This window comes from Somniosus microcephalus, chromosome 5 (assembly GCF_052327205.1).
Source record: "Somniosus microcephalus isolate GS21.2 chromosome 5, FLI_Smic_1.0, whole genome shotgun sequence".
Lineage (NCBI taxonomy): Eukaryota > Metazoa > Chordata > Chondrichthyes > Squaliformes > Somniosidae > Somniosus > Somniosus microcephalus.
The window spans coordinates 41,698,535-41,718,507 of record NC_140991.1 but is presented as its reverse complement, the minus strand read 5'-3'; the positions used below and the strand labels follow the sequence as shown (position 1 = coordinate 41,718,507).

Below are 19,973 nucleotides of genomic sequence, written 5' to 3'. Positions count from 1 at the left end.
GTCAGATATATGCAAGAAGAACAATGATCTGTTGGAACAAATTTACATTACAGTTTAATTTTCCTTATTCCCATCTGAATTCCATTTCTCATCTGTCAGCAACCTTTTTAATTTCCTATTTCTTCTCCTTTCTCACTCTTTATGCACGCGCACATACACACACACATACAGTTGTCAATACTCCTTGGTGTTCTCAATTACATTTTAACTCTTTTCAACACTGTAATGGTCCTTTATCCAATAGTGTCACAATTTTGTGTCTTTCAAAACCACAACCATTTTAGAATTCATTGATTAATGTGTCATTTGAATATTTAGGGTTAAACTGACACCATTTTGGCAGACTGCATAATATACCAGTTAAACAAAAAGATTGTGAATTCATTCCTATACAAGTACAGGAAGCTCTCTTTTTACCGGCACCTAAAATAACTGGAATTCTCTCTTAACCGGCAAAATTCAGGAGTAGGTTCAGGTAAGTTTTACTTCATATTAGTGGCCGTGTAACTGGGGTTCCTGGATCTGTGGCTGTGTAACCGGGGTTCCTGCACCTGTTGCCATGCAACAGGGACGTCTGGATCTGTGGCCGTGTACGGGTCTCTCATACCTTAGTAAGTATACCTCTCTATGATCCGGACTTTTTGATTAACCGGCACCACGCCGGTCCCGGATAAAAAGAGTTTCCAGTATATGGATGACTCCAGTAATTTACAAGGGGGCCAAATTCGATAGCCTCCGAAAACAGTCATGTGCTCGCTCCGCCTGCTGCTCTCTGGCAAGAGAGAATGAAATGTAGTCAGCTTTCGTGGAACAGAGTGCCTCAGTGACCTCCCTTACGCAACAGTGGAGGGCAAACTGCGAGATGTTGCAAGTAGTTCCAGCCTGGAAGGAGCCAGACACATAAAATTTCATGGCCACAGTCACGTTCACAGCCACTGGCAATGCGGTTGCAGCAGGTGGTTGCAGCAGGTGGCAGATTTCAGTGAGGACGTCCTTAGTGAAGCGCAGATGTCTGACACATTGTTCCTCAGAGGTTCAGGTAGGAGAATTGCTGCCTGAACTCCCTGGTTGTATATGGTCTCCTGCTGAGAACCCTTCTCCCCCTCCCCCTCCTAGCAGCTTGCCCTGCTCTGTGTTGCCTCTGTTCATTCTCCCAGTCATGCTGTATTCCAAGGGGAATACCTACTACTGCATCCATGTCTCGGAACAACTGGTTTGTGCAGCAGCCTTGAAGTCAAGGCAGAGTCCTTCAGCACCTACCACACCACATCCTGTAGACTTTAGCAACTTTAAAGAACTCTAGAAAGCACCAAACACTTACAATCGCAGCAACGGCCAGTAAAAAATCAATCAGCAACTAACCTGAAAGCAGTTGATGGTCCCTTTAAATAGCGCTGCTGGTGGGGGGGGGGGGGGGGGGGTCTTTCCTGCTGCTGATCGCATGTTCAGCTGTGCAAGTTTAAGATAGGACCTTAGCTGGAGCGTTGAGCTCCAAAATGGCAGCGCTGGCATCAAATCAGCGTTGCACATCATGATCTGCATACTTCCGGCGGACGCTCACTGCGCACGCACTAATACCTCACCAAGATGTCAGCCAGCAAAACTCAACCAGAAGTGCAAAATGGCACTCATAGCACCGAAACAGCGGGCACTAAGGAGCCAAATTTTGCAGCCAAGGACCATCGCTTATTTGGGAGTACCAGAGCCAAGATGCTGCAAAATGAACAGAGCACAGAAACTGTCCATTGGTGGCTGCATCAATATAGCAGGTTTAGTACACACTTCCTGCAAAGACCTTTTTAAAAAAAAATCTTGTTCACATAATAGACTGGAATAATCTAATTAAATTGTTACTTTAAATAAACCAGAATCACAAACTAGTGGGTATTAACGGGAATATTCATAGCACATGACTTTGCTAATTGCGATAGAGTCTGAAAACCTGTCTATCCCAAGTACTAAAGTAAATGTGAAAATTTTATCTTCGTATACTTCAATCAGGCATGCATATTATCTATACACTATAGCCTAATGGTCGATACCTCAAAGTCATCTTCATAGTTCGATGATCCAACAGTGGATTGGCTCTCAACAGCAATTTCCTCTCCTTCCACCAACTGAAAGAAATGTATAGTCATTTAGAAATAGGACACTAGTCACCTGTAGCAGTACTGACATCTGATCCAAACAATTCTCAGTTATTAAACCACTTCCCAATTACCAGTGATAAGTGTGGCAGTTTCTGATGAGTTAGACATAATTTTCCAAAGTTCTCTATATTCAGAAATTGTGCCTTTGAATTGAAAATGGAAAATGTCACTCCATTGTTTAAGAAGGGTGGGAGGGAGAAACTAGGTAACTACAAACTTTTCAGTTTAATATCAATTGTGGGGAAGTTACTGGAATCCTGTCAACAGAGAAAGTGTGACTGAGCACTTGGACAAGTATCAGCTGCTCAGAGAGTCAGCATGGATTTGTGAGGCGCAGCTCATGTCTGACTAATCTAGGTCACTAGCATGGTGGAGGGGGGAGTGCCTATGAATGTTGTCTGTATGGACTTCCAGAAGGCATTTTATAAGGTTCCACACAAGAGATTATTGGCAAAAATGAAAGTGCATGGAATTGGAGGTAGCCAATCAGGTTGAAGGATTGTGAAATTAACAGCGCAAGGATTGAGAAGGAAGTGTAACGCAGAGTGTGTCAACTCAATGGCAAATCATGTACCGAAAGAGAAATAAATAGAGGGAAAGAAAAAAAGACTGAAAGGAAAAGAAAAAGCCAACATTTTAAATTTGACATTTTATAAATCTCCAACAGCAATTAATACCTGAAGGAATGAGAGTCCACATTTGTATTAGTTAATTTTCCATGCCAGATTGGCAGTCATTGACAATTATCACATCGTTAAAAGGGTACTTACACTTTAAGTGACAAGACTTAACTTTCTGTGGCGAGTTAAGTTCATATCTATCGTGCAAATACAGCAACTTCACGCCATTCAATACAAATGGCGGGACAGACAGCAAAATGGCATTTTCACGAAGCTAATGGAGGAGCGCCAGAACTTGGGACAGCAACTTTTTGATATTTGCATTTAACCACGCATCTTCGCCTTGCCTGAAGCTGCTGTACCATTTATGAATAAATAACTGCGAACTGTTACTTTGACAGTAAAATATTTTAGTTTGAGAAATTATTTTTAAAAATAAAATTACCTTCACTCCCTGCACAAAAACACTGCAAATTAATTCCTATACCATTCTTGAGAAAAAGAGAGTAACATATGAAGGTGCAATTATAAGCACACACAGAAAAGTTTCCACTAACATTGGTATTATTCAGTGGCAACTTTCATGATTTTATGGATTTCAAAAGGGATGACCAAAACCCATTTCATTTAACAAAACAGCTGAAAGCAGGTAAGGAAAATATTTTTTTTAATATTAGGATTTAGCTCATTTAATTAAACTTTTTTGTACATTTTGAAAAAAAAACCACAAACTAACCCTCTTCCTCCAATTATCTAGTATTTCTAATGAAGAAATTGAATAGCTTTAAGCACTAATTTAATTGAACTACTTTACAAAAAGGGTCAAATTCTTCCAGCATCGTCCTCACTTAATCCGACCCGACTGGACCGCCATGTTGATTGAAGTCCGCCTGTACTCTGCGAATTTGCCAGAGATAGAGTTGAAAAGACAGTTAAGAGCTACAATAACCACAAAGCAATTTAAGTAGTTGAAAATTTGATAGTCCTGCAGAATGAAACTACTAGGAGTAAAGCATTTCATGTCGACAGATGGAAGAGGGTTGGTACAAATCTGAAAATACCAAGTGGAATTCAGTTCCCTGTTCCTTCCTGTAGAGGGCTCCAGACTACCTTGTAGATAAGTGCCCCTGTGACATCTACTGGCCGCACATTGGTGGTGCTCAAGCTTGAAAACAATTATAACCTCTGGCTCCTAGAAATATCAAAATTCTTATCTGTTCCTTGTACTTTTGCTCAAGAATTTTCATATCGCAAGAAGTGTCACCTTGATTGCAAGAAATAAACAGACTGATACAAATGCTACATAAATTTACATTATTTGAATGAAAATATGACCATTTCTAGTTAAATTAAGCAAAGACAGACTATACTAAACATATTTGCTTCTAAGAAAGGGCAAATCAAATCCCCTCTGCTTATAAAGCTGACCAAGAAAGGAAGGGGAGAAACCAGTGGGCCCATAAAGTCCATCCTTTTTTGATGGATTATCAATCCCTACCTGCTTTCTCACCACATTCCTCAAACCTTTCATATCGAATTGTCTCTTGTCCATTTATATTATTCATTTCAATGGTCGTTTCTGGGAACAAGCCGATTACCCTTATCAGCAAAGAAGACTATGTACACTGCACTACATGTCAATGGAACTATTTGAAAGGCACAAACATTATGTGGTAGACATATAAAATAATAGTAATATAAATTTAGCTGTTCATATGAACTGGTAGAGAGAAAGGCTTATCAACTACAAAACTGGGTGAGTGATGGCCCAGTTGATCCAGTCCATAACTCTGGGCAACATCATTTCATGAAATCTAATCTCATTCAACATTTTTAAAAGAGCAACACAGATGGATACTAAATGGTTTTTGAATAGTTAATAAACCGCCATAAACCGTGAAATGAGTGATTTTTGCTGCTCATCATTTGAGGCCAAAACTTAAAAGGTTGCAGAAAGCTCATGAGTGTAATTACAGAGGATTGGTAACAAAAATGGACGTTACATTGACACTGTGATTAGTGAGGAAAAATGTAAATGATTACAAAGCAGTGCATCTATTAATATTAAAAAGATTGTTTTCTGGAAGTAGTTCCAGGAGTTTTGTGGTTATGTTTGCTAAACTAAGGCTGTGATGGCTGAATGAGCCGATCACTTCACATTAGCTCAAGCACCGGGGAAAATCACTGAATGGGTGGGAAAATAGATGCTATACACTGACTGATGGGTGGGCAACTCACTGAACCCAGTAGTCAGCATGCACCTTGTGAGCCTGTGCCAGTACAGCCAAGTAAATCACAGAGGGGCAATTCAAGGGATTTTAAGCGTTATCGATCCTGTGAGGTTTGGCACAAAACAGTCAATTGTAAGTCTGACAGATGGTCCAGCACATTATCAGTGACACTATGTGCTGCTGTGGGACAAGTCTACCAGGCGTGTCATGACCCAGAATGCAAAGAATCTGGTGCTGTACTTCTATCCAATCACAGTGAATGAGTGGCGACAGAAGCTTGTGATACAGGGTGTAGTTTGATGCTAGTATAACCACATCTGTTGTGGAGTAATCAATATAGAAATGGTAATGATCAGCACCTTGAGGAGAGGAGACAAGAGAATTTGCAAGGGAAAAACACATGCCCACTATACTACTGCAACAATAAAACAACAACTTTCATTTATATAGCTTCTTTAATGTATAAAATGTCCCAAGGCACTTTAGAGAGTAAGAGAACAGACCCCAAGCCACGTTGGGAGGGGTTAGGTGGAGTAACTGGAAGTTTGGTGAAAAGATGGGTTTTGGAGAGGTTTTTCAAGATTGAAAGAAAAGAGGAGGTAGTGGGAGAGCTCTCATGGCTCTGTACCAATGATGAGGCAAAGGGAGGGGAGGGGATGCATAAAAGGTCAGAATCGGAGGACCACAGACTGTAGAAGGGGATGCAAGTCTGGAAGATACTGAAAAGGTAGGGTGGGGTGAGACTGTGGAGGAATTTGAAGACAAAGGCAAGGATTTAAAATTTAATGTGTTGGGGGATTGTTGCCAATGCAGGTCACCGAGGATGGTGACCCGGAATTAGTACGGAACAGGGTACAAGTGGCTAGGTATTGGACAAATTGGAATTGACGGAGGTTGAAAAATGGGAGGCAATAAGGAAGTTATTGGAGAAATTGAGGGTTTCGGCAGTTACAATGACAAACAAGATCTCTCTGATGGCTGTTAGATAGCCAAGTGAATTGAGTTTAAGTATGGATGGAGGTGGGCAGTATTCTGGAGTTGTAAATAAGCATTCTTGGTGATGAATAGCATGTGGAGTTTGAATCTCAGCTCTGCATTGAACAGGACACCAAGGTTTTACATGGTCTGGTTCAGCCTGAAGAAATGGCCAAGGGGGAGGATGCAATCAGTAGCAAGTGAGCAGAGTTTATGATGGGAGCCAAAAACAATGGTTTCAGTCTTCCCAATGTTCAATTGGAAGGAGGTTTTGAAACATTCATGACGTTAGGTCAAACAGGTAGTCTCACAGAACAGAACCAGTTGTATGGTCTAGAAGGATGGTGGGCCTGTGTAAATATGGAAGCTGACCCCATACCTGTAGATGTGATGTCACCAAAGGGCAGCATGTAGGTAAAGGAAGAGGATCAAGCCGAGGATAGATTAATTACCAGTTTTGACAGAAATGTGAAAGAATGACTTTACTAGCTGTCTCGCTCTCTGGCAGACCAAAATGGTTTATATCTATCAGGAAATGCCAGAAGTAGCAATAATCTTTTAAACAGTACAGGGATCCCTCCCCAACCGTGGGGGATACGTCCCTGAAAACCCCCGCGGTTAGTAAAACCGCAGTTGGAAAATCCAGTGTAAACACAATAAAAAAGATAAAAAGCATATAAATAGCATAAAAATCATGTTTTTTACCTTATTCCTAAATTTAAAACCATGGATACGCGAATTTCACTGCCGCGGTTGACAAAAATAGTCGCAGAGCGGAAACCGTGTATACGTGCAATCCACGTATGGCAAAACCGCGGTTGGGGCGGGATTCCTGTATTATTCATCCACTTCAAAACTAATTAACTAGTTATTGTCCTAGGAAATTAAAATAACATAGAAAATTACCTCTTCTGAGTGTGTTTCTGTAGGTTTCCCTTGACTATCAACTTGTTCAACTGTACTCCTAAAAATAAATGCAATAGGTTCAAAAATCGAGTTCATAAAATATCGTACACACTAGCAAAGGAGTATCACCATCAAAAATCCATTTTGAACAAATCAAACTGTTTCAAAGAATTATAATTAACTTCATCCCTTTTTCTAATTCTATTGTATATTTTAATGTAGCACCATGGGTTCAGTGACTTGGAGGCAAGTGCAGGAAGTGAATTCACATTAATTGATATTATAATTTCCGAGAATGTGTCAGCCCCAGTTATGTGTCAATTCAGTTCCTTCATATCACTGAGTTCAAGCCATACGGTAGATGTGGATGTTAACACATCACAAGAACAACAAGAAAAATAAAATCAACAAAGCATACCAAAGTTGATCTCTATTTTTCTGCCAATTTTTCCCCTCCTCCTAGTATTGAGAGAGAGTTGATTTCTTGCTGGGGCTTGCTTTCAAAAGGTGCTGGGTGCCCCGATTCCTCACTCAAGAAGCCATTCTTCATATTGAGCTTAGCCAGTGAGCATCAGCACGCTGTTCGAACGTGGGGGGCGGTGGAGGTACAGCATCACAGTTGAGCCTAATTCTCTCTTCACCCGACATCCACAAACTCGCACTTCCAGCAGGGGTCACTGAACAGTAATCAGGAACAGAAAATTCTCTCCTCCCTAACCTCGGGGTGCCAAAGCCAATGTAGCATCCTTACATCACTCCAGATATGACTGGCTAACTTACCACAAACCAAGGATCAGTCCTGAAGCCTTCCTGATCTGGGTGGCTTAGCTACTTATTGCATTAGTCAGCTGAGCTATGAAGTGAGTAATCTCATTTTTTTCCAACTGGTTGCATTTTAAAAGTGATCCTGATAATATTCCTTTAAACACCACGGGGGAAAATTGAGTTGTGCCCCCTTTGGGGCACTAACTTCGCTGGGGCGCTACTTTTAGCGCCCGAAATAATTAGCGCCCCTGCGGCTGAAATTCATCGGTAGCTCCCCAAGAGGGAAGCGGGGCGATACTGGAAGCACCCTATCTCCCTCTTGGGGCGCTGCGAGGGACTATCGCGGCGCTATGTGCCGCGGTACTGCAGGCCTTCCTCCCCTTCTTAAAGAGGAGGGGCCTTGTGCAGCGCGACCCAGGGCCCAGCTGGGTCACCGGGAATCGGAGTGCCGGCAAAAGAGCCCGGCACTCAAGAGAAGTGCCAGGCTCATGGAGCGCAGCCGGCACTCCACGGGGGGGGGGGGGGGGGGGGGGGCGTTGCTCAGGAGGCCAGGGACGGCAACGGGGGCAGGTGCTGGCAGGCAGCCAGCAACAAAAATGGCCACCCGGCACCTTGCCTTTAATTAGCACGGCCCCTGACCCAGTCGGACATAGCATCGGGCGGTAAGTCAGAGGGCACTACCGAAGATCGCGGCCAGGGCACAAGAGGGGCACTGCGCATAGCGATGACGTCATCTATGGCGACGCAGCGCCGTGGGGCGCTAACGGTTACCACCGCCGCTAACCTCCGGCTGAATTTCACGGGAGGTGTGGCGGCGCCGCGCCGCGCCCAGGTGCCAGTTGCTTTGCACCCCGTTAGCGCCCTAAGAGAGCGCTAACAGGAGGCGCAAAGCAACCGAATTTCTCCCTCCACAATCCTGCAGCAAAAAAAAATGTTTTCAATGTTCAAGAGGAGATTTATAAATGTATCACAGTGAAAATTAAAAATTACAATTCACACGTAAATTGTCTCTTAATGGCTAGCATTATATATAATTTTGGAACAAATTGAAAAGAGTGAAAATTCCAAATAGACAGAATAGCTCACTGATACATCAGGGCCCTGGCTCAAAGGCACACAAGTAGGGAGGACATCTTCAAGGATTACTCAAATGAATGCCATTAAGGCCCAATGTGGAGCACAGCACAACCATAAACACTCATCGTGAAGGAGGCACTAGACCAAAGCATTCATTTATTAGCGTGAAATTATCAATTAGATCAAAGCCATAGTAATTTACCCTTTCAGTTTCCTTTCATTTGTAACTTCTTGCACAGATCTCCGTTCCTTTTTTCTCCTGCCACTTTGTTCCTATAAATAAAAATAATAGCGATTCTATGTTAATAGAATAAATGCATATTAGACGATTTACCAAGAAGCATAAAGCGTCCACAGCAGGCAGATTTATTCCCATATACAGCAAGTTTCCTCTTTCAGCTGAGCCAGCAAGGAAGAAACCAAGGAGTGCCTAGGGGCCCAACATTTATGGGATGGCGGGGAGGGAGCAGCGACGCCCGTCAGCGGCCAGGAAACACCAGAATATTAGGAACACGGAGATCCTGCCGAATTTAATGGCAGGACCTCATTAGAATTTTTTACTCCATTTCCCGCCCAGCAGCCGGCCAGGTTGTAGGCTGGAAATTTGAGCCTGGGGATCGCGGGGTGAAAATCAGATCACGGGGAGTTGGAGAGATAGAGATCACGGAGGAGAGATCGGATCGTGTGGAGGTGGAGAGATAGAGGTCGCAGTGTGGTGGTGGTGGGGGGAGATAGAGATCGCAGGGGGTCGGCCGATCGTGAGCAGGGTAGGGAGTTCAGCTGAGCAAGGGGAGGCAGATTGTGGCAGGTTTGCTTTGAGGGTCGGGGACAAGCACTCCTGCTCCTCATAGCCCACAAGCAGTGCTGGAAAAGCTCTTACCCGCTGGATCTGGCAGCGCCCGCCTCCCTTTAGCTGCCGGGCTTCCCAAGCCCCGGGAAACCTGAGCTGGAGGCATTAAATCCAAATCTCTGACAAAATCTGAGGCACGGAGCCTCATTTAAATATTATAATTACCGACTGGCCTCTCAAGGACAGGTTACTCGGCCGACCCGAAACTCACCTGGTTAAACCGGAAGTAAGCGCGTTCGCGGCAGATTGGGGTCGGGTTTCCCACTTTTAACAATTTAAGCGCCCCCCCCCACCCCACCCCCGATACTGTCCCGTCTGCCCTTTGGGGGCAGGGGGAGGGTTAAAATTCCCCACTAAGAGTCTCCCAAAAGCAAGAAGGGCAACAAAAAAAAGCAGCCAACCTAGGTCATTCTTACATCCCTACAAGCAGAGTGTTGCATACTACCATTGATAGAAGCTTTAGAGCAAGATGCCTAAATGAGCGGTCAGCCAGGAAACATTGCTTGATGCAGGAGTGGGGTTAGGGAGGAGGGAGAAGAAGTTAATGTTATTTAATTTAGAAAGCAGCAACTGAAGCTTCTACTTTTTCTTACTGCATTGAAAGCTAATAAATATATTTGTAAAGATATAAAATTTACTCATCAGCTTGAATGATCCATAAATACAAATTTATTTTTGATAAAAGGAATTCTCTGTATATAAAGCTTTGTTTTTTCCTCAAACTAATCCACAAATGAGGTACTCCAATTAAAAAGGTGTTGCACCAGGTTACTCTGTAAATGCTCTACTCAACTTGAAAATGGAGAGTGAAGTGTCAGTCAGGAGATGTAGGAAAGAACACAAACAATATACAGAGACATTCCAAACCCTATGCTAAAAAGCATAAGAACATAAGAAATAGGAGCAGGAGTAGGCCATTTGGCCTTTCGAGCCTGCTCCGCCATTCAATAAGATCATGGCTGATCTTTGACCACAGCTCCACCTTTCCGCACTATCCCCACATCCCTCAATTTCCTTAATATCCAAAAATCTATCGATCTCTGTCTTAAATATACTCAACGACTGAGCATCCACAGCCCTCTGGGGTAGGGAATTCCAAAGATTGAAGAAATGTTTCCTCATCTTAGTCCTAAATGGCTGACCCCTTATTCTGGAGACTGACCCCCTAGTTGTAGACTCCCCAGACAGGGGGAAACATCCTCCCTGCATCTATCCTGTCAAGCCCTGTAAGAATTTTTTATGTTTCAATGAGATCACCTCTCATTCTTCTAAATTCTAGGGAATATAGGCTTAGTCTCCTCAATCTCTCCTCATAGGACAATCCCATCTGATGAACCTTCATTGCACGCCCTCTAAGGCAAGTATATCCTTGCCTTAGTAAGGAGACCAAAACTGTACACAATACTCTAGGTGTGGTCTCACCAAAGCCCTAGTTTATTTTAGCAGAGACAGTTGAGCTCTGCTGATCGTACCTTATATGCTTGATTGATTTAAAAGTCCATCCTGGAAAGACTTTACAGATCACACCAGATTACATCTGGCAATAGCCATGTAGAAAGTGCATTAAAAAAAACCTTTGTAGAAACAGAGAGAAGCCTGAAGAGAACAGAGAAGGAAAAATTTGCCTAAAACTCTGATCTGAATTTTAAGTAATAAAGCTAACACTACTTTATGTTGTGTACTTACCTGCTGTTACAGAAAAGTAACATCCACAAAGGTACTTGTCAAAAGCAAGTCATGCCTGATAAATTTAATGAAGTTCTTTGAGTATATGTTGAAAGGGCGAGATGAAGTAGAGTGGGAGAAGGGTCGTGTGGAGCATAAACACTGCCATAGCCCAGTTGTGCCTAATGGCCCGTTTCTATGCTGTAATTTCTATGTCATTCTATGTAAGAAATGTGAGGCGATACATTTGAGTGGAACAATAAAATAGGACATATACACTTAATAGTAAGATAGTCAAGCCTATTCTGCCATTCAATTAGATCATGGCTGATCTGTACCTCAACATTTACCCACCTTTGTTCCAAATCCCTTGATAGCCTTACCGAATAGATATTTATCAATCTCAATCTTAAAAAATGTATTTGACCCAGCATCCATAGCCTTTGGAGGAAAAAGTTCCAGATTTCCACTACCCTGTGAGAAAAAGTGCTTCCTCATTCCACTGCTAAATTGCTTATCTCTAATATTAAGATTATTATATCCCCTTATCTGGATTCCCCCACTATTTTTGTCTGTATCTACCATATTTTTTCACTTTTTTTTTAATTAGTTTATGGGATCAGGGCGTCGTTGGCAAGGCCAGCATTTATTGCCCATCCCTAGTTGCCCTTCAGAAGGTGGTGGTGAGCCGCCTTGAACCGCTGCAGTCCGTGTGGTGATGGTACTCCCACAGTGCTGTTAGGTAGGGAGTTCCAGGATTTTGACCCAGCGACGATGAAGGATCGGCGATATACTTTTCAGTCAGGATAGTGTGTGACTTGGAGGGGAACTTGGAGGTGATGGTGTTCCCATGCGCCTGCTGTCCTTGTCCTTTTAGGTGGAAGAGGTCGCGGGTTTGGGAGGTGCTGCCGAAGAAGCCTTGGCGAGTTGCTGCAGTGTATCCTGTAGATGGTACACACTGCAGCCATGGTACACCGGTGGTGGAGGGAGTGAATGTTTAAGGTGGTGGATGGGGTGCCAATCAAGCGGGCTGCTTTGTCCTGGATGGTGTCAAGCTTCTTGAGTGTTGTTGGAGCTGCACTCATCCAGGCAAGTGGAGAGTATTCCATCACACTTTTTACTTGTGCCTTGTAGATGGTGGAAAGGCTTTGGGGAGTCAGGAGCTGAGGCACTCGTCGCAGAATACCTAGCCTCTGACCTGCTCTTGTTGCCACAGTATTTAGGTGGCTGGTCCAGTTAAGTTTCTGGTTAATGGTGACCCCCAGGATGTTGATGGTGGGGGATTCGGCGACGGTAATGCCATTGAATGTCATGGGGAGGTGGTTAGACTCTCGCTTGTTGGAGATAGTCATTGCCTAGTGATGCACTATCAATTGCTACAAAAGACTGGAGATTGAGAAAGTAATAAACAGGCTTTTATTACCAAAGAACAGAGCATGCCTCTTGTGGTTGCCTGGTATCCAAAAGGGCTGGAGGCTTCTGAGCAGCGACCTTTATACCCAGCCATGAGGGTGGAGCCAGGGGCGGAGTCAGCTGAGGCATGCACAGACAAGTACAACAATATGCAAGAGTGAACAACAGTACTAACAGTGAACAACAATACTAACAACAGTGGTTTACCACATTCACCCCTTGTTTAGAATTGAGTCCGGCGGGGTGAAGTGCACTAAAAATTCGTGTACTGAAGTCTATCAGGAGGCCTTGTAAGCCGTCCTGAGCGTCGCAGCAGCGGCGGTGATGGTGCAGCATCCAACGTTGAACCCGGTGTCTCGTTCAGAGGAGGTGTAGCGGGTGGCGGACCCTGGGGCTGCTGCATGCCGTCTACAGGGGTCAGAGCATGGGTAATGGGAGGTAGCAATGGTGGTCTCTCAGAGGCACCCGAAGGTGCGAGGTCTCGTGCGGGGACTGTGTCCTGGGGGTAGGCAGGAGTAGCGGTGGGTGGCGAAGAGGGTGTTTCAGGAGCACCTGCAGGTGCGAGGTCTCGAATGGAGACTGTGTCCTCCCGCCCGTCCGGGTACACCACGTAAGCATACTGCGGGTTGGCGTGGAGGAGGCTCACCCTCTCGACCAGGGGGTCCGCCTTATGGGTCCTCACGTGCTTCCGCAGTAGGACGGGACCTGGAGAAGTCAGCCATGTTGGTAGCGAAATCCCCGACGTGGACTTCCTGGGGAAGGAGAACATTCTCTCGTGAGGAGTGGCATTGGTGGGTGTACAGAGCAGCGACCGAATGGAATGGAGCGCCGCAGGGAGGACCTCCTGCCAGCGGGAGGTCGGAAGGCCCTTAGATTTTAAGTTTAAAAGGACTGCCTTCCAGACTGTCGCATTCTCCCTTTCCACCTGGCCGTTACCCCGGGGGTTGTAGCTGGTGGTCCTGCTTGTAGCAATGCCTCTCGCGAGCAGGTACTGCCGAAGTTCGTCGCTCATAAAAGATGAGCCCCTGTCGCTATGGATATAGCTAGGGAAACCGAACAAGGCGAAGAGGTCATTCAGACATTTAATGACCGTGGTACTGGTCATGTCCGAGCAAGGGATGGCAAACGGGAAACGGGAGTACTCATCAATTATATTGAGGAAGTACACATTGCGGTCAGAGGAGGGGAGGGGCCCTTTAAAATCGATGCTCAGCCGCTCGAAGGGGCGCGTGGCTTTGATCAGGCTCGCTCTGTCTGGCCTATAAAAATGCGGCTTGCACTCGGCACAGATCTGGCAGTTCCTGGTCATGGTCCTGACCTCCTCGATGGAGTAGGGCAGGTTACGGGATTTGATAAAATGGAAGAACCTGGTGACCCCCGGGTGGCAGAGGTCATTGTGGAGGGTCTGTAGCCTATCAACCTGCGCGTTGGCGCACGTACCACGTGATAGGGCATCTGGGGGCTCATTGAGTTTCCCGGGCCGGTACAAGATATCGTAATTGTAGGTGGAGAGTTCGATTCTCCACCTTAAGATCTTGTCATTCTTGATTTTGCCCCGCTGCTTATTATGAAACATAAAAGCCACTGAACGCTGGTCAGTGAGCAGGGTAAATCGTTTTCCGGCCAGGTAATGCCGCCAATGTCGCACGGCTTCCACAATGGCCTGGGCCTCCTTTTCGACAGAGGAGTGTCGAATCTCGGGGCCCTGGAGGGTCCTTGAGAAAAAGGCCACGGGTCTCCCCGCCTGGTTAAGGGTTGCAGCTAGGGCAAAGTCGGATGCGTCGCTCTCCACTTGAAAAGGAAGGGACTCATCCACAGCGTGCATTGTGGCCTTCGCAATGTCTCCTTTTATGAGAGTGAAGGCTGCACAGGCCTCTGCTGTCAGGGGGAAGGAGGCGGACTTGATGAGGGGTCGGGCTTTATCCGCATAGTTGGGCACCCACTGAGCATAGTAAGAGAAAAACCCCAGGCATCTCTTCAGTGCTTTCTGGCAGTGGGGGAGGGGGAGCTCCATAAGGGGGCGCATTCTATCGGGGTCTGGGCCGATGACTCCGTTCTCCACTACGCAGCCAAGAATAGCGAGGCGCGTAGTACGAAACATACATTTGTCTTTGTTGTATGTGAGATTCAGCCGCTGGGCCGTCCGGAGGAATTTCTCTAGATTAACGTCGTGGTCCTGCTGGTCGTGGCCGCAGATGGTGACGTTGTCTAGATATGGGAAAGTGGCCTGGAGCGCGTTCTGGTCAACCATCCGGTCCATCTCCCGTTGGAAGACAGAAACTCCGTTGGTGACGCCGAAGGGAACTCTGAGAAAGTGATAGAGCCGACCGTCAGCTTCAAAAGCTGTGTACTGGCGGTCCTCAGCCCTGATGGGGAGCTGGTGGTATGCCGACTTCAGATCAATCGTCGAGAACACCCGGTATTGTGCTATCTGATTGACCATGTCAGATATGCGGGGGAGTGGGTATGCATCTAGTTGGGTGTAGCGATTGATCGTCTGGCTGTAGTCAATAACTAGGCGCTGTTTTTCGCCAGTCTTCACTACCACCACTTGTGCTCGCCATGGGCTGGTGCTACTTTCAATAATCCCTTCCTTCAGGAGTCTCGCTACCTCGGATTTAATGAAGCTCCTATCCCCAACACTGTAACGCCTGCTTTTGGTAGCGATGGGCTTACAGTCGCGGGTGAGGTTAGCGAACAAGGAGGGGGGGGGAACTTTAAGGGTGGAGAGGCTGCAAATGGTGCACGGCGGGCGATTTAAAAGCTGCTGGCTGCAGACTGTGAGTGGGGGGAGGGGTCCGTCATACGCTAATGTGACACTCTTAAGGTGGCACTGAAAATCCAACCCCAGTAGAACGGCAGCGCAGAGATGGGGCAGGACCAGAAGTTTAAAATTTTTGTATTCTGTGCCCCTTACTGAAAGGGTCACTACACAGTAGCCACCGACGTCCGCTGACTGGGCTTTGGAAGCCAAAGAGATCCGATGGCGCGTCGGCAGGACCGGGAGAGAGTAACTGCGCACCGTGTCGGGGTGGATAAAGCTCTCCGTGCTCCCGCTGTCAAAAAGGCAGGTAGTGGCGCGGCCGTTTACCGTAATATCCATCATGGACCTGGACAGTTGATGAGGGAGAGATTGGTCCAGCGTCACGGAGGCCAGCGTATGGTCGAGCGAGTCGATGTGGTCGTCAGATGAGGCGGTGGTTGAGTCCGGCTCCCCCGTGGTTGAAGTCGGAGGCATCCAAGATGGCGGACAAAATGGCGGCGCCCACGGTCCCGATCCCCACGCGGCTGGGGGAGCCCAAGATGGCGGACAAGATGGCTGCGCCCACGGTTCACACGCAGCGCTGCTGGCGTTAGCGGTCTTCCCTTTGCAGGCGCTAACGTAGTGACCTTTCTTCCCGCAGCCGGAGCAGGTAGCATTCTTCGCGGGGCAGCGTGCTCTAGGGTGTTTAGCTTGGCCACAAAAATAGCATTTTTGTGCCTTGGACATCGCTGCAGCAGTCGGAGGTGGCGGTCCCATGGCCCAAGATTGCGGCGTCCACGGCGCGGGGCGATGAGGGGAGAAAGCGTCCATATTTCTGTGGGCCGCGTCGAGCGAGAGCGCGAGGGACACTGCCTTTGTCAGGTCTATTTCACCCTTCTCCAGCAGCCTCTGCCGGGAGTAGTCGGACCTTAGACCCGCAACGAAAGCGTCTCGTATCAATCCCTCCGCATGTGCCGCGGCCGATACTTCCTTGCAGTCGCAGCCGCGTCCGAGTACCCGCAGTGCCCGTAGGAAGGCTTCCACCGATTCCCCGGGCTGCTGTCTGCGAGATCTTAAAAGGTGCCTGGCATAGACCGTGTTAACCGGGCGTGCATACTGCCCTTTCAGTAGATCGATAGCCGCCGCGTAGGTCGTCGCATCTTGGATTAAAGTATAGACTTGGTGGCTCACCTTCGAGGCCAGGATTTTCAGTTTATTTTCATCAAGAGTCACGGTCGAGGCTTCCAGATACGCCTCAAAGCAACGCAGCCATTGTGCGAATTTAGTCGACGAACCCGCTTCTTGGGGGTCTAGGTCCAGGCATGTTGGTCTGAGGGCTCGCAGCAGCGCCTGCTGCTCAGCGTTTTGCGCCATCGGTTGATCAGCATCCGCAGCCAACATTTAACTTTGGTAATAAAATTGATGCACTATCAATTGCTACAAAAGACTGGAGATTGAGAAAGTAATAAACAGGCTTTTATTACCAAAGAACAGAGCATGCCTCTTGTGGTTGCCTGGTATCCAAAAGGGCTGGAGGCTTCTGAGCAGCGACCTTTATACCCAGCCATGAGGGTGGAGCCAGGGGCGGAGTCAGCTGAGGCATGCACAGACAAGTACAACAATATGCAAGAGTGAACAACAGTACTAACAGTGAACAACAATACTAACAACAGTGGTTTACCACACCTAGCACTTCTGTGGCGCGAATGTTACCTGCCACTTATCAGCCCAAGCCTGAACGTCGTCCAGGTCTTGTTGCATGCGGGCATGAACTGCTTCATTATCTGTGGAGTTGGGAATGGCGCTGAACACTGTGCAGCAAACATCCCCATTTCTGACCTTATGTTGGAGGGAAGGTCATTGGTGAAGCAGCTGAAGATGGTTGGGCCTAGGACACTAACCTGAGGAACTCCTGCAGCGATGTCCTGGGGCTGTGATAGTTGACCTTCAACCACCACAACCATCTTCCTTTGTGCTAGGTATGACTCCAGCCAGTGGAGCATTTCCCCCCCGGATTCCCATTGACTTCAGTTTTACTAGGGCTCCTTGATGCCAGACTCGGTCAAAAGCTGCCTTGATGTCAAGGGCAGTCACTCTCACCTCACCTCTGGAATTCAGCTCCTTTGTCCATGATTGGACCAAGGCTGTAATGAGGTCGGGAGCCGAGTGGTCTTGGCAGAAACCAAACTGAGCATCAGTGAGCAGGTTATTGGTGAGTAAGTGCCGCTTGATAGCACTGTCGATGAAACCTTCCATCACTTTGCTGATGATTGAGAGTAGACTGATGGGGCGGTAATTGGCCGGGTTGGATTTGTCCTTTTTGTGGACAGGACATACCTGGGCAGTTTTCCACATTGTCGGATAGATGCCAGTGTTGTAGCTGTACTGGAACAGCTTGGCTAGAGGCGCGGCTAGTTCTGGAGCACAAGTCTTCAGCACGATGGCCGGGATGTTGTCGGGGCCCATAGCCTTTGCTGTATCCAGTGTGCTCAGCCGTTTCTTGATATCACGTGGAGTGAATCGAATTGGCTGAAGAATGGCTTCTGTGATGGTGGGGACCTCGGGAGTAGGCCGATATGGATCAACCACTTGGCACTTCTGGCTGAAGTTGGTTGCAGACGCTTCAGCCTTGTCTTTTGCACTCACGTGCTGGGTTCCACCATCATTGAGGATGGGGATATTCTTGAAGCCTCCTCCTCCCGTTAGTTGTTTAATGGTCCACCACCATTCACGACTGGATGTGGCAGCCCTGTCTATAGCATGCTGCTTACGCTTTTTAGCATGCATGTAGTCCCGTGTTGCAGCTTCCCCAGGTTGGCACCTCATTTTTAGGTACGCCTGGTGCAGCTCCTGGCATGCTCTTCTACACTCGTTGTTGAACCAGGGTTGGTCCCCTGGTTTGGTGGTAATGGTAGAGTGAGGGATATGCCGGGCCATGAGGTTACAGATTGTGGTGGAATACAATTCTGCTGCTGCTGCTGATGGCCCACAGCGCCTCATGGATGCCCAGTTTTGAGCTGCTAGATCTGTTCTGAATCCATCCCATTTAGCACGGTGGTAGTACCACACAACACGTTGGAGGGTGTTCCCAGTGTGAAGACGGGACTTCGTCTCCACAATGACTGTGCGGTGGTCACTGCTGCCAATGCCGTCATGGACAGATGCATCTGCGACCGGTAGATTGGTGAGGATGAGGTCGGGTAGGTTTTTCCCTCGTGTTGGTTCACTCATCGCCTGTCGCAGGCCCAGACTGGCAGTTATTTCCTTCAGGACTCGGCCAGTTCGGTCAGTGGTGGTGCTACCGAGCCACTCTTGGTGATGGGCATTGAAGTCCTTTTTAAACACCTCAATTAGATTACCCCTCAATTTTCTAAACTCAAGAGAATACAAACCTGTCCCCCCATCATTTAATTTTAGCCCCGGTGTCATTCTGGTGAATCTGCACTGTATCCCCTCCAAGGCCAATATATCCTACCTGAGGTTCAGTGCCCAGACTGGCACTCCAGAAGGGGTCTGACCAAGGCTCTGTATAACTGAAGCATCACTTCCTCACTTTTGAATTTCAACTCCTTTGAGATAAAGGCCAACATTCTATTAGCCTATTTGATCACTTTTGTTACCTGTGCACTAGGTTTTAGTGATTTTTGTACAAGGGCACCTAAATCTTTTTGCTCCTCCACAGCTTCTAGTCTTTCACCATTAAGAAAATATTCAGATTTCTCTTTCTCGAATCCAAGGTGGATGACAGCGTAGAGAACAGCGAGTTGTGATAAATGGCTGTTTTTCAGACTGGAGGATGGTAGTCAGTGATGTTCCCCAAGGGTCAGTGCTGGGGCCACTGCTTTTTCCGATATATATAAATGACCTGGATATTGGAATACAGAGTAGAATTTCTAAATTTGCCGATGACACCAAACTTGGGGGTGTGGCAAACAGTGAGGATGATATCAATCGACTGCAGCAGGACATTGAAAGGCTAGCAGAATGGGCAGACAAGTGGCAGATGGAATTTAATACAGAGAAGTGTGAGGTGATGCATTTTGGCAGAAGGAACAGGGAGAGGCGATATACACTTAATGGCACAGGTTTAAAGAGTGTGCAGGGGCAGAGGGACCTGGGAGTTAATGTGCATAGGTCCTTGAAGGTGGCAGGACATATTGAGAGAGTGGTTAGCAAAGCACACAGAGAGGGTTGATGTGGTGTACATGGATTTCCAAAAGGTGTTCAACAAAGTACCACATAATAGGCCTGCCAGCAAAGTTGAAGTCCATGGAATAAAAAAGACAGTGGCAGCATGGATACAAAATTGGCTAAGTGACATAGCTTACTGTGCCTTCTAACAGTATCATCTGTAAACTTATAAACAATTCTCTATTCCTTCATCCAAGTCATTAATATATCTGATGAAAAGCTATGCCCCTGTTCAGATCCCTGGGGAATATCACTCGTAACATTCCTCCAATCAGAGAACATTCCCTTTAATCTCTACTCTGTCTCCTCCCTCCCAACTAATAATATCCGTGCCACAAGGTTACCTCCTATTCCATGCTCTTTCAATTTTTGCTAATAATTTCTTGT

The 19,973-nt window shown here is 46.7% G+C and overlaps 1 protein-coding gene across 3 annotated transcripts in view; it reads right to left on the bottom strand.

Moving 5' to 3' along the window:
* dync2i1 (dynein 2 intermediate chain 1) overlaps nucleotides 1-19,973 on the bottom strand; it is a 90,296-nt gene that overhangs the window by 62,825 nt on the left and 7,498 nt on the right. For all 3 annotated transcript variants that reach the window (XM_085987569.1, XM_085987567.1, XM_085987568.1), the window contains 3 exons: nucleotides 8,927-8,997; nucleotides 6,883-6,940; nucleotides 2,043-2,117 (listed from right to left, as the gene is read on the bottom strand). In XM_085987569.1, coding sequence (XP_085843695.1) covers nucleotides 2,043-2,117; nucleotides 6,883-6,940; nucleotides 8,927-8,997 — 204 coding nt within the window. The remainder of the gene's footprint in view (nucleotides 1-2,042; nucleotides 2,118-6,882; nucleotides 6,941-8,926; nucleotides 8,998-19,973) is intronic.